Source organism: Chiloscyllium plagiosum, unplaced genomic scaffold, assembly GCF_037043375.1.
Source record: "Chiloscyllium plagiosum isolate Xiang-an unplaced genomic scaffold, Cpla_swu_hap1 HiC_scaffold_1, whole genome shotgun sequence".
Classification (NCBI taxonomy): domain Eukaryota; kingdom Metazoa; phylum Chordata; class Chondrichthyes; order Orectolobiformes; family Hemiscylliidae; genus Chiloscyllium; species Chiloscyllium plagiosum.
The window spans coordinates 66841403-66857114 of NW_028270139.1; the positions used below are offsets into that span (position 1 = coordinate 66841403).

At 41.5% G+C, this 15712-nt stretch overlaps 1 protein-coding gene across 7 annotated transcripts in view; it reads right to left on the reverse strand.

The window, feature by feature from the left end:
- The window catches only part of LOC122550905 (amyloid beta precursor protein binding family B member 2b), a 266027-nt gene that overhangs the window by 88888 nt on the left and 161427 nt on the right, over positions 1-15712 (reverse strand). For all 7 annotated transcript variants that reach the window (XM_087987615.1, XM_087987610.1, XM_087987600.1 and 4 more), the window contains 2 exons: positions 10242-10327; positions 10073-10133 (listed from right to left, as the gene is read on the reverse strand). In XM_087987615.1, coding sequence (XP_087843741.1) covers positions 10073-10133; positions 10242-10327 — 147 coding nt within the window. The remainder of the gene's footprint in view (positions 1-10072; positions 10134-10241; positions 10328-15712) is intronic.

Consider the following 15712-nt stretch of genomic DNA (forward strand, 5'->3'; position numbering starts at 1 on the left):
CCAACCTCCTCTCCCGGCACCTTCCCCTGCAACCGCAGGAGGTGCAAGACTTGCGCCCACACCTCCCCTCTCACCTCCCTCCAAGGCCCCAAAGGAAACTTCCATATCCGCCACAGATTCACCTGCACCTCCACACACATCATCTATTGCATCCTCTGCACCCGATGTGGCCTCCTCTATATTGGGGAGACAGGCCGGCTACTTGCGGAGCATTTCAGAGAACACCTCTGGGACACCCGGACCAACCAACCCAACCACCCTGTGGCTCAACACTTCAACTCCCCCTCCCACTCCACCAAGGATATGCAGGTCTTTGGACTCCTCCATCGCCAGACCACAACAACACGACGGTTGGAGGAAGAACACCTCATCTTCTGCCTAGGAACCCTCCAACCACAAGGGATGAACTCTGATTTCACCAGTTTCCTCATTTCCCCTCCCCCCACCTTGTCTCAGTCAAATCCATCGAATTCAGCACCGCCTTCCTAACCTGCAATCTTCTTCCTGACCTCTCCGCCCCCACCCCAGTCTGACCTATCACCCTCACCTTGACCTCTTTCCACCTATCACATTTCCAACGCCCCTCCCCCAGGTCCCTCCTCCCTACCTTTTATCTTAGCCTGCTGGACAAACTTTCCTCATTCCTGAAGAAGGGCTTATGCCCGAAACGTCGATTCTCCTGTTCCCTGGATGCTGCCTGACCTGCTGCGCTTTTCCAGCAACACATTTTCAGCCATGTTCAGAATCTGGCTGGTCACCAACCTTTCTCCAACCCTGCAATTTGCTGCTCAATATTTCCACTTGGCTCTCTGCACCTGTAACTCACCAATCTTATTAACCAAGTTAAAAATCACACACCACCACTTGATAGTCCAACAGGTTTACTTGGAAGCACTAGCTTTCAGAGCACTGCTCCTTCATCAGGTGGTGGTGGAGTACACGATTGTAAGACACAGAATTTATTGCAAAAGTTTACTGTTAACTTTGTACACCCCAGTCCAGCACCGGCATCTCCAAATCATGACTTATTAACCAAGTTTTCATACACATTAACTCACATTTAGACTCACATTGTATGTTAGAGACATACAAAAAAAATTATAATATACAAATAAATGCCCTCCACTCCTTTTTTAATTCCTGGTTGTGGCATGCAAAAGATCAGAAAAATATAAACATACGAATGAAAGTCTATCTAATAGTAGACACTATTATTTGCCCTGCTCCAGGAAACCATGTGCTGCTGGTGTCCATATTTAATAAAACTCTGCGGTGCAGATACTGCAGACCTCCAGCAGATGGAGCCAATTTTCTGAATTTGAGAGCTGTGCAACAAGCAGACTTGTGCTTCTTTTAATCAAAATGGGGAGAGAATTCCTGCTGTACTTTTCCAACCTCCAAATGAAACCTCAATGTACCCTTTGCAGAAATAGTACTAACATTAGGGATGTTTCCTTCCTTCATTTCTTTCTGTAGTAAATTTACATTCACTGGTGGAACCCTCCAGTAACTTGCGCAAGTTGCCATTTTCCACAAAGGAGCTACAATGGGTCGTGCAGCATCACAATGCAGCCAGAATTACTGAGTCGCTGTCAGGTCTTGGGGAACCTTTGACTTATCTCAGCAACCTGCCTCCATCAACTCAGGCCCATAGCAGATGTTCTGGCTGAGACCAGTTAAATCCAAACCCTTAAACCTAACCGTCCAACCAGCATAAGTTAGTGCCATAAATCAGAATATTTTCACTAATTTATTGCATAGATTCACATGCACCAATCCAGAGTAAAAAGGTGGTCTAGAAACAAAGACAGAAATTGTTTGGAACACTCAGCAAGACAGCATTTTTTTTAAAAAAAGACAATGAACAAGGTTGACTTTCAGAACTTCAACAGAAATTACAGGTGAACAGCTTACAAGAGGCAGCCTAGGGTTCTGGGGAAGGAAGACTACACAAAGAAAAATTAGTCATCAGATAATTAAGTGAAAGGCAGGAAATGGTTAACTGTCAGAAATTAGAAAGTCCGAAGTCTCACAACACCAGGTTATACTCCAACAGATTTACTTGAAATCACAAGCTTGCCAAGTGTAACTCTTTCATCCGGTGAAAGAGAGAAGCACACAGACACAGAGTTTATAGGCAAAGGGATCAAGGGCAGAGAGATCAACAGATCAGACAAATGGTGAGAGTGGAGTGTTGAATAATAAGTTTCTGCAGGTGATCAAAAGTGTCAGACAGTGTGAGTAACCTCTGCAAAACATGCCAGATCATCGACATGGATACTACTGTCACATGTGGGATTACCACCCTCCACGTACATGGCAGATGTTTGTGTGACTAGGCCAATGTTGTCTACCTCAGGCAAGGATGCCCAAGGTATGGTATATTGGAGAGACCATGTCGATGCTATGACAACAGATGAATGGACACCGTGCAACAATCGCCAGACAAGAATGTTCCCTGTTGGGGAATATTTCAGCGGTCAAGCACATTAAGCCTCTGATCTTAGGCTTTCAAAATGCACAACAATACAGAATCGCTGAGCAGAAACTGATAGCCAAGTTCCATACCAATGAGGGCAGTTTCGATCTTGGGCTCACGTCATGTCACATGTAACCCCACCACACTGTTCTGTATCTGTAAAATCTTCCCTACTGTCCTGTTTTGACACCATCATTTTGATAAATTATTATGATCGCTCTACTCTTAATTAGCTTGTAGAGTTTTGGATTACTTATTACTTTGGTTAGATCCTCAGCATGTGACTCTTATGGCTATCATGTTATTCCAATCAATTGGTTTGTCTCCAGCACCATCTTATTTATAATTTTTTGTAATCATCTCTCTGCCTCAGTTAATTGGATTATAGGTCATCCTTTCATTTGTTATTCAGCTGTTGACACTTTACTCATACAGTCTGACACAACTGGTCTCCTCCAGAGACGTCTTATTCAACACTCCACTCACACCATTGCATGATCTTTTGATGTCTCCACCCATAAATTCTGTATCTCTGTGCTTCTCTCTCACTTCACCTGACCAGGGGTTACGCTCCGAAAGCTTGTGATTTCAAATAAACCTGTCGGACGATAGCCTGGTGTCATGTGGCTTCTGACTTTGTCCAACCCAGTCGAACACCGGCACCTCCACATCAGAAATGAGAATAGCACATGGTGAGCAAGAGAGAATAAAAGACATACTTGAGAAAGAACTGGCAATTAAATGTTGCCTATAATGTGGGACAGAGTTGCATGGCAACTGCTTTGTGGGAGTGAGTGAATAATTAAAGTGGGTCAGCTACAGAAAGGAATGTGAAAACCTGGCCAGGGGAGCAGGTAACAGTTGCCACAAAGTCAGATGGAAGTAAGTGGTAAGTCAGCACCAGGCATGTGTAGGCTACCTTGCCAGTCAGGAGACCCCACTGTCAAAAATGATCCTACTTCCACCAACATCCCAAGACATCAGTGCACCCACTGCCAAGAGCAATGTGAGATGTGGCCAAGGTATTACATTGTCAGAAGTTAACATTAAGGACAGATGCCTAAAAGGTGTACTATGGAAAGATGAGGCGCAGTTCTTCAAGCTCTACTGGGACAGACTGGGATAAGAATTGTAGTATGGCACTGAGCAAAGCAAATCAATTCAATTCAGATTCCCTAAGCATGACATTGCACTGAGTAGTATTCCAGAATGACTTTAGAATATTTTTATAAATGTTTTACTTGGAGCTTTACTGGAGTGGATTTGAATGCTTGGAGAAGATATAAAATTTCTAAACATATAAATGATAAGCTGTGCTTGTCACTGAAACTGCGGAATGCACATTCACTGCCCATGCAGTCACAATGCCTGCAACACCACTGCTAGTGATACCAAACTGTCTGATAAATAAAAAGGCTTTTTTAAAAATCAATTTAATTTCTGTTGTTGCAGTTCTCCCACTGTACTCCTCCCCCAACACTTGACCACCCTGCTCCTAGGTTCTTCATTGTTTACCATTCCTCGTGAGCGTGGAAGGAGGCCAGGGATTGGGAGGGAGTCAGTGAGAGATCAGTGTTGGTCCAGAAGGAAACGAGCAGGACAGCAAACAAAATCAAGTTAGGTGCAAGTGATGGCCTCGTGGCATTATCGGTAGACTGTTAATCCAGAGACCTGTTCTGGGGAACTGGGTTCAAATCCCACCATGGCAGGTGGTAGAATTTGAATTCAGTAAATTAAGAGTCTAATGATGACCATGAATCCATTGTCGATTGTCAGGAAAAACCCATCTGGTTCACTAATGTCCTTTAGGGAAGGAAACTGCTATCCTAACCTGGGCTGGTCTACATGTGACTCCAGACCCACAGTAATGTGGTTGACTCTTAACAATTAAGGATGGGCAATAAATGAGGTAGCGATGCCCTCATCCCGTGAGTGAATTTTTTAAAAAATCAAGAACTATACAGGAAACTGAACGTTTGCTACAAGGAGGGCTTAGGCATACAAGCACCAGTGGCACTGCCTGTTGACAGTGGGTATGGACATTAATGGTACCAACCGCTTGCCCAGCATGGCAAGAGGAAGCAGAGTGGAAATTTAATGGCTCCAAGATGAACTCTGTTCATATCTTTAAACAAAGATGTATTGGGCATATTCTTGTCTCATAATATTCCAGTCATAGCTGGATAATAACATTGGGAATTGCTCCATCTCTCAGATTGCACAGTTAAAGACAGTGTCTCACCACTTGCTTAAAGGCGATTAGGGATTTTAAATAAAAATAGGGAATTGCCGGTGACTCCCATATGCCTCAAATGAATTTTTTTTAAAATGCAATGCTGAGCGAAAACCAATACTACAGCTGTCACTCTCAGGCTGATAGCTACAGCTTAAACACACCCAGGAATGTTAGCGTCAAGAGGAAGAAGCAGAACAATAAGTATGTTCTACATTTTGTTCTGGGTTCTTTGTCTCTGGTGACAGTTTGGAATGTAATCACAAAATTCCATGTGTTCGGACTCCCTCTGTTGACTAAGCAGTTAGAATTGAATTAATCCAGACAAGGATTTTCACCAGAAATGACTGACCAATTCCTGGCCACCCATGGTGAATGCTACAGTGATACTTAAGTCATCTGCTCATGTTTACGTTCAGTGTGGGCTTTAGCCGGGTTCTTTAGAAATCTACAGCTCCTACTGTGGCAACCCCAATTAAAGTCTATAACCTCAAAATGTAAATAATGCCGTAAATTTGGGATTGGGCATATCAGAGTCTCACTTAAAGACATATTTAAGAGGATGCATAAAACATGACAGCTTGCATTTGTATGGCACCTCAAACAGAGCAAAGCATTCCAAGGTGCTTCAGACAAGTGTTACAAATCAAAAATTGGACATGAAACCCAAAATGACATGAGGATAGATAATCAAGCATAACCAGTAGATTGTATAGAGTATTTTCAAGAGAGATAGATAAAGAAGCACATGATTTAGGGAGGGAATTATGAGATTTTAGCCTAGACAGTTGAATCAGAGGGCTTGTTTCAAAAGGGGATGAAAAAGAGGCAGGTTGGAGGAGTACAGAATTCTGAGTGAGTCTCATAGATGAGGAGGTCTCAGATAGAGGGGAGAAGTCTCAGAGGGATTGGTAAACAAGTTCGAGAATTTTATAATTGAGGCATTGTTGAATTAGAAACCAGTGAAGTTCAGGAATCATTCATCTACGGGTTTGGTATGAGTGAAATTACAGGGAAGTCTGAAAGATTATAGTTAGGATATCTACAATGTTTTTCCAACTTCCTCTAACGCCCTTGGATGGAAATTGTCAGGTTCTGGGATTTTGCCACTCTTTAATTCCATTAACTTCCTCATTATTGATATTTTATGGAGGTTAATTTTGTTTAGTCTCTGTCCTCAATCCACACATAATTTCCTCAGTACATCCAGCCATCTATTCTCCTTTTTTGCTGTGAATACTGAAGCAAAGTAATTATTCAACATGGCTGCCACTTCCCCATGGTTATTGACAATATCCTCACTTTCCGTCTTTCACAGGCTAACATTGTACCTGACCACCTACTTTCCCTTTACGTAACTATAAAACTTCTTATTGATTTTGATATCCTTTGCAAGTTTCCTTTCATAATGCTTTTTTTTGTGGCCCTTTGCCAGTCTTGGTATCTTTCCTATTCAGCAGGATAGTGCTTTTTTGGCATTTTTACAGCCCTTTCTTTTAGTTTTACACAGAGCAAATGTGTGCTTGGAAGTTCACCTCGAAAGTCAAATTCAACACCAAAGTTTTGAATAGTTTGGTTCAGAGTAGATAAACAGTGGAGCTAGAAAAAGCACAGCAGGTTAAGCAGCATCAGACAAGAAGGGGAGTCGACGTTACATATCGGAACCCTCTGATGAAAGATTCCAACCTGAAACATTGACGCCCCTCCTCCTCTGATGCTGCTTGACCCACTTGTTTCTTCCAGCTCCACTCTTTCTCCACGCTGACTCTCCAGCATCTGCAATTCTCACTGTCTCCATAGGCTTGATTCAGCCTCAGATGGTTGCCAGGGAAAGGCACGGAGTTAGTGGCTAGGGAACAAAGTTTGTGGCCAAAACCAATGTCTTTTGGCAAAATCAGTGGAAATCTTGTGGTTTGTGTTTACAAAGAAAGTAGACATCCTACATTTATATGGTGGGCTCACTGCGCTATTCTGTCATCAACATCGAAGGCATAGTCACTTCTATTTGGTACCTGGCAGTTCACATGAGTTTCAGTTAGCCAGATAAATCATTGAATGTTAAACTGAAGGGCAAGGAGCATAAAGCAGAGGTCTTGCTTTGAACTGTGGAACTCTATTTGCTGGTTCTGAATCCTATCCTTCTCTGCATTTGATCTGAAATATCACTCCTGACTAACCATTCACTCCCCTGCCTCAGTCTAACATTTGTTCCATCCATCACCAATGCACAATGCCAACACTATGTTCCATATATAACTGCAGCAACTTGCCAACGTGCTCTGACAAGTTCAAAACTCATTGAGCTTACGACCTCTATCACTTAGAAGGTCAATGCAGCTGACACAAGGGAATATCAGCTGCAAGTTCCCTGCCAAATGATACAGCATCCTCATTTGAAATTATATTGCTATCCCTCAATATTGCTTGGTTAACAAGCTAGAATTCCAAGGCAAACAGCATAGTGGGTGCATGGTTCTCATTGGAAATAATATTGCCTCTAGGAGACTCATCAGAATTGTTATATAGTAGGAATCCTAGAAAGCCTGAATACATCCCTGAACTGCAAATTTCACCAAATTGCAGAGCTGAGGTGGACTGGTAAGTCATGCTATGCCCAACTTCTGAATCAGGCTTTCCATTGTCATGTCTGAGAGCATCTGTGGAAAGAAATCAGAGTTAATGTTTTGGGTCAAGTAACCTTTCCTCAGAACCTGAAATGTTAATTCTAATTGCTCTCCACGGATGCTGCCAGACCAGCAATTCCTGTTTTTGTTTCTGATTTACAGCATCCACAGTTCTTTCGTTATCTAGCATCAGATCGGCTGTGTTCCATGTGTAGTCCAAAACATCATATAACAAGATGCTCATGCTATGCCAGCTGTTTGAGCATGTCTTTTCGTCCTTGATAATTATGAAAAAAATGTAAGCATTCTGCACTATTAATGTGAATTTGTTGGTAATAATACTGCATATTTCTTTACTACCATTAGCATTCCCTTTGCCTTTTCCTCTGGGTACTTTTCCCATCTGTTTCACTTGTTTCTCCTCCCCTATTTTAACAGCATAAAACCCAGCAATTATCCAGACCCCTTCAGTTCCGAAGAGTCATGCTGGACTTGAAACATTGACCCATGTTTCCTCTCCACAGATGAAGCCGGACCTGTGATCCTCCAGCACTTTGCATTTTTATCACAATTATATGCTTTGGGCTGTCTTGAATCTGAGGTAAAACTGAAATGGGGTCATGTGACCTGTTCTGAAACCTGACAGCAAGCCTGAGAGTTTGGCGTGTCACAGATTTTAAAAAAATGGGATCAGACAGTTTCACCGGAAAAATGGTGAGAAGTGTTTACACTTGGAGATAATGGCAGCAGCCTGTCGATGAACCATTGAGATTAAGAGATGTCAACATTCCAGGGAGAAGTGTTGACAATGCTGAGTTGTAAACAGTTGAAATTAAATGGACAATTTAAAGTATAAGATAAGAACAGCATTGGAGTCTCCAATATAGCTGATCAACAATTCTATTTGGAAAGAAGAATTGCCTTTGATACCATAATTCCAAACTCATCTCTAACTTCCAATATCTATGTCTTGGCTCCCCCACTCAGTAACTAAATCCTCGACTTCCTGATCCATGGACTGCAGCCAGTAAGAACAGGTGACAACACCTCCTCCACCATAATCCTCAACACCAGTGCTCCACAAGGCTGTGTACTCAGCCCCCTATTATACTCCTTATATACACACACACACGACTAAATTCCGCCCCAACTCCATGTACAAGTTTGCTGATGATAGCAGCTGAAAATGTGTTGCTGGAAAAGCGCAGCAGGTCAGGCAGCATCCAAGGAGTAGGAGAATCGACGTTTCGGGCATGAGCCCTTCTTCAGGAATCCTAAAGAAGGGCTCATGTACGAAACGTCGATTCTCCTGCTCCTAGGATACTGCCTGACCTGCTGTGCTTTTCCAGCAACACATTTTCAGCTCTGATCTCCAGCATCTGCAGTCCTCACTTTCTCCTGCTGGTGACAGCACCATTGTAGGTTGGATCTCAAACAACAAGACTAAATGCAGGAAAGAGATCGAGTGCTTAGCAGCATGGTATAAAGACAACAATCTCTGCATCAAAGTCAGCAAAATGTAGGAGCTGCTCATTGACTTCAAAAAGTGGAGTGGAGGGCATGCCACTGTCTGCATCAATGGTCTGAGGTGGAGATGCTCGAGGGCATCAAGTTCCTGTGAACGATGATCACCAACACTCTGTCCTGCTCCACCCACACCAACATGATGGCCAAGAAAGTACAACACCGTTTCTACTTCCAAAGGAGGCTAAGGAAATTCAGTATGTCCTCAAAGACTCTTACACCATATTGATGCACCATAGAAAGCATCCTGGCTGGATGTATCATGCCGTGGTAATGGCAACTGCTCTTCCCAAGACCGCAAGAAACTACAGAGAGTTGTGAACACAGCCCAGTCTATCATGCAAACCAGCCTTCCATCTACTGACTGCATCTATACTTCCCACTGCCTTGGGAAAGTAATAAGAAAAACCCTCCCCATCTCAGTTATACTCTCTTCCACCAGGCAGAAGATACAAATGTTTGAATACACATACTAACAGATTCAAGAGCAACTTCTATCCCAATGTTACTAAGACTTTTGAACAGAGCTCTCAAGTGTTAATGCTGATCTCTCTCTTTCTCTCTCTGCACTTTCTCTGCGGCTATAACACTGTATTCTGCACTCTATTCCGGTACCCTGATGCACTTTGTATGTTATGATCTGCCCGTATAGCACGCAAAACACTCTTCACTGTATCTCAGTACATGTGACAACAATAAATCAATTAATCAAGAACCATGGAATTCACATTGCCATGGATCTGGTCTTTGAAAGGCAAAGGCTCTATAACATCCCGAAAAAAACATAAGACAAGTTAAGTCTGTCAGGATCTAAGTGAAGGAGTGCAGCTCTGGACCGGAAAATACAAAGAGGAATGTGTGTGTGAACCTGAGCTTGAATTAAAATGGCCAAATTCAAAAGGAGTTTATAAAACTGTAGTTTTGCATCACTAACCTTTTAGATATGCTGCAAGAAATTAGAGATGGTATTCCCATGCATTAGCAGATAAAGAAATCTACATGGGGTTGCACACATTGGCAGAAAATAACAGAAATTCCTAAACAGTACAATGACACAGTTTCAAATACACAACATAGTTGTTCTTTTTCTAAAATCTTTTGCAATCATTGTGGTTACAACTTATTTTTAAATACTGAAATGTAATTCAATCACATGCACAAAGTCTGACATCATAATGTGTAAAGACACGGATGAAAACCAACACTACTGACCTTAGCCTCTGGGTCACTGTTGATAGTACAGGAACCATCCTCCTCAGCCTGTGGTACTGTTCTGTGGAGGCAATTAAAAGTATCGATACTTAAACAGAAAACAATGCAAAAAGATACTATTATACTGTAAATTTCATTGGATCAATACTTTTAAAGGATCATCCCTTACCTCAGTTTTAGAGAAGCATAGCGAAGAGTTGCTCCCTCAAACTCTTTCAGACTTGGGTCTGGATTTACAGTGGCAGCATGGAGATCCTATGAGAAAAGAACTCCCTCTTAATTTTAGGAAATTTCCAATACAGTCCTGAGTCATTTGAAAAGCATTACTGTATCTTTAACATTTTCGTGTAAGCTGTACACATACTAAGAACAAAGTGATTTGTATTGGAACAGAAGCCTTTTCACAATTATGGCTTCAAATATCATCAACAAGAACTTACATCAAGTATGGCATGTATCAAATCAGAAAGGCATCTCCTAGCGAACTAGGAGGTTTCCTTTTTCAGTTTTCTACATCAACTATCCTTCTGACTTCTCTCAATGAGACTACTAACTTAGTGCCAAATAATTGTTAGTTTCATGCTATCGACTCATGGTTACTGGGCACATGTAGATCCTCATCTTTTCAAATGATAGGTGACTTCAAATGTAACAAGAGTCTGAATTGGACTCCAGTCTGAATTGCAGTAATGCAAGAGTAGTCTAATGACATACTGTGCTACATACTGACAAGTTCCCAGCTCAGAGTGAAAAGGCTCTACTTCATTATGTGGTTTTCAAAGAAAAATAGATAGAATCATTAAAGAGCTCTAAATCAAGAATCGAACAAACTAAACCAGCCTCTGGTGGTCATGAATTTACAAGGCAAGGCTTCTTACAACTTTGGCATTAATTGGCATATCTCACAAAGGGAGTCTGCAAGGCTGGTGAATGTGAGAAACAGAACAATTCACACTGATGCAACTGGGATATTTTTCCTCAGCTTGCAGTCAATCCATCCTGCTGCGACAGATATTGTGCCTTGTCCAGACCAAGTACACCAGTGTCAAGATTAATGCTGAACAGTTGAGGGTTAGGAAAGAGGCATACACTAAGTGCTAAGAAGAAAAGGAGTGCATGGTAAAGACAGAAAATGAAGAGACAAGAAGGTAAGCCAAAAAACAATTAAGAAGGTAAAGAACTATGAAATTAAATTATCCAGGAATATAATTCAGAACAGTAAGACATTTTAAGGCACATCAATAAAAAATGAAGGCTCTGATGGGAATAGGACCATTAAGGGACAGACACAGTACTAGTAGGTAAAAACAGAGGGAAAACAGATATATTAAACAATTATTTCACTTTAGTATTTGCCAGGGAGGTAGAACAGGTAGATTTGACATTTAATGATGTGACGATAAATGCGATAAATGCATTACAATAATAGAGAGGATGTATTGAATAAATTAAACAAACGCAAAGGGCAAAGCTCCAAGTATGAATAGATTGCATCCTGGTATTTTAAAGGAATCTCGATAAGATTTTGCAGATGCATTACTACTTTTTTAAAATTCATTAATGGCATAAGGGCTTTGCTGGCTAGGCCAGCATTTATTACCCATCTCTAATTGCTCAGAATGCAATTAAGAATCAACCACATTGCTGCGAGTTTAGAGTCACATGTCAGCCAGACCGGGTTAGGATGGCAATTTCCTTCCTTAAAGAAATTATACTTAATAGTTTGTAAGAAAAGTCTGCAGTGCCTAAAAGACTGGTGGATAAATAATTTAATTCCTATAGTTGAGAAAGATTTCATTCATTGATCAGAATGAGGATGACTCTTCCACTCTTAGGGTGAGTCTGTACAGGCCGACGTGGCCCACAAGGTCTAATACACCTGGGGCAGACGGTGGTCACGGGACGGGGTGGGTGGGGCATTGGTGTGCCAGCGTTTTCCTTTCACTGTTTTCATCTAGTTTCCCCTTTTTCCTGATGGCAAATTTCAAGGTGCTCATTGTCTTCCCGGATGGTGGTCCTCCACTTTGGACAGTGTTGGACCAGTGATTCCCACAGGCGGTAGCACTTTACCAGTGAGGCCTTGAGGGGATCACTGAAGTGTTTCCTCTGTCCACCTGGGGCCCTTTCAAAGCTGGATGTTAAGAAATGAGGATGGGGTGCTGGTTGTGGTGGTGGTGGGGGGGGTTACATCAAGGGAATTATAGAGCAGTCAGCTCACCAATAATAGTGTGAAGCCTTTATTAACCTTGTTTAGTTTGTCCTTAGATAATAGTGTGCAGTTCAGATCACTATAAATAATAAATACAGATACTGGGGAGAGTGGAAAGAATATTTCTTGGATACCATCAGAAATGTCAAAATATATCTGAACAGGCTTGAAATGCTGGGTTCTTATCTTTAAAAAGGCTGAGGATTGGACTAAAATAGGAATTATAACGTTTTGAAAGATCTGGATAGAAAGAAAATATTTTCACTTGTGGGGAAGGATATAATTAGAGGCCATGAATACAGGATGTACAGAACTCACAACCATGGAGTATTTTTATTCGTCAAAGGATGCAGGTGTCACTGGTTGGGCCAGCATTTACCGCCCAATTCCAATTGTCCTGGAGAGGTGCTGTTGAATCGGTGCCCTTGGGTGTAGGTACAAGGGTGCCCAAGATTTTGGCAGTGCTAGTGAAGGAATGCTGTCATATTTATAAGTCATGATGATGAGTGGCTTGGAGGGGAACCTGCCTCTACTGCCCTTTTAGGTGCTAGAGATCTTAGGTTTGGAATATAATGTAGAAGCAGCCTTGGTGAATTACTATTGTGCATCTTGTACATGGTCCATGCTTTGCCACTGTGCTGGGAGTGGAAGTTGAAGGTAATAAATGGGGTACTAATCAAGCAGGTAGTTGAATAGCATAGATGTAAGGAGAATTTAGACAATAAAATGAGGGAAAAAGTGAGGACTGCAGATGCTGGAACAGATTGATACAATGATGGACTTAGAAGAGGTAGGAGTTGGCTCAAGGGGAGCATACACATCAGCATGGTCAGGTTGAGTCAAATGGCCTGACCCTGTGCTTTATATTCTACATAATCTGGAGACAAATTAATCAATTTCCCCAAAATACATAAAATGTTATTTTTTTTCTGTGGAGTGGACTAAACAAGAGCAGCTTCAGGAAATTAATCATGTCCTACCACTTGTGATTAGTATAAAGGTCACCTCCTCAAAGGAAGTATAAAATATATAAATGGCACTGACCTTTATACCTTATCCATGCTTTAGTAGACAGAAACATGAGTAACTAGAAATCAGCACTGCAAACACTAAAGTTTTGTGTATCCCCTCGAACTCCAAGGGACATGGAGTAGGCCATTGACCCTCCTCTGCCATTCAGTACAACCATGATTGATCATTCAGTTCAGCTTCCTTTTACTACACTATTGCCATGTTCCTCTACATCGTTGGTATTTGGTATGCTATTCATCTCAACCATAAATATATTTAATGACTGAGTTTCCGCAGCCTTCTGCAGGAGATAATTCCAGAGATTCACACTAATGAGTAAAACAAAAAATTCTCCTCATCTCGGTCCTGTGTGGCTTGCCCCTTTGTTTTGACATTGTGTCCCCTGGTTGTAGGGTCTCGGTCATTTTGGTAGATATATTTAAATGGTGAAAAATTGCAGCATGCTGCTGTGCAGAGGGACCTGGGACTTCTTGTGCATGAACCACAAAACGTTAATTTGCAGGTACAACAGGTAAGTGGAATATTGTCCTTAATTGCTAAAGGGATGGAGTTTAAAAACAGGGAGGTCATGCTGCAGCTGTATAGGGTACTGGTGAGGCCACACCTGGAGTACTATTGAACTCCTTACTTGAAAAAGGATGGGGGTGAGGGGGTTGCAATGTAGAGGAGTACAAGCTGTACAGAGCAGATTCACTGAGTTGATTCCAGAGCTGAGAGGATTGGCTTACATGGAGAGATTGAGTAGACTGGGACTATACTCATTGGAAATTAGAAGAATGAGGGGTGACCTTATTTAAACATATAAAATTATGAAGGAAATAGAGAAGACAGAAGTAGGAATGTTGTTTCCACTGCTGGGATAAAACAAGAACAAGGCGCATGGCCTTAAAATAAGGGGGAGCCAATTTAGGACTGAATACAGAAGGAACTTCTTCTCCCAAAGGATTGTGAACCTGTGGAATCCCCTGCGCAGTGAAGCAGTTGAGACCACCTTGTGAATGTTTTTAAGGAAAAGCTAGATAGATTTTTGAACAATAAAGGGAAAAGGGTTATGGTGAGTGGGCAGGTAAATGGAGCGGGGTCCATGAAAAGATCAGCCATGATCTTATTGAATGGCAGAGCAGGCTCGAGGGGCCAGATAGCCTACTCTTGCTCCTAGTTCCTATGTTCTTATGTCAACAAGGGAAGCATCTTACCTGCTTCTACCCTGTCTATCCTTTTAAGTATTTTGTGGGTTCCAAAGAGAGCAAAACTCTAAAGAATAGAAGCCCAGTTTGCCCAATCTCTCTTCAGTGATCAGTCCTCCCAACCAATGATCAAGCGTGCTTAATCTCTAATGGACTTCCTCTATGATAATCTTATCCTTTCTAAGGCAAAGGCACCAAAATTGCGCACAGTAATCTAGATGTGGTCTAACCAAGCTCTAGTACAATTTAAGCAAAACTTCACTATTGCTGTACTCAAATCCTCTTCCATTAAAAGACAACAAACTGCTAGTCTTCCTAACTGCCCTTTGCACCTATATGTTAAGGGTTAAGATTTAATGACAAGGACACCCATGTTCCTTTGTAACATCTACACTTCCTAAATTATTTCTGATCTCTTATCACTTAATAAATACTCTGCATATCTGTTTTTCTTGCAAAGTGAATAGGCTCACATTTTTCTACATTACATTGTGGCTGCCATGTCCCTGCTAATCATCAAGTCTGTCCAAATCAATTTGAAGCCACTGCATCTTTCTCACAGCACACATTTGCACCTAGCTTTATGTCATCTGCAAACTTCGAAATAATACATTTGGTGTCCACCTCTACACAAGTGTTATATATTGTGAACAGGTTGGACCCCATGTATTGATCCTTATTGTACCTTACTCTTCACAGCCCATCAACATGAGAAGGATAAGTCCCACATGCTTTTACAACACAACTTCTTATTCATGCTAATTTCCTTCAACTCCTCATTCTCCCTAATTCATTGAATTTCCAAATCCTTGTAGAATTCTTGTACCTTTCACTGTGAGGACAGATACATTTAGCTACTCGGCTATTTCCATTATAAACTTTCCTGACACTGTCTGTAATTTATCTTGGCCAATTGTAGTTTACGCGAAACAAATGGAGTAGAATTCTGAAACTACAAAAAGAATCCACACCATACTGCTATTCATTAACTCAATTAGTTTGAACATGAGTCAGCAATATTTTGAAGTTAACATATCGAGGCCGAAAGTCATGTTCATTATTTTGGTAACTTAGGATCTCAGTACAAATCATCTAGCTGTAAAATTGACTTCATATTTGTTTTGTATTGTCTCTTGTATAGATTTTCTCATTTCTTCTTGAGTTTCAATCTCAGGGCTGAATTTAAAACAGACCCTGAGAGACAGTGACACA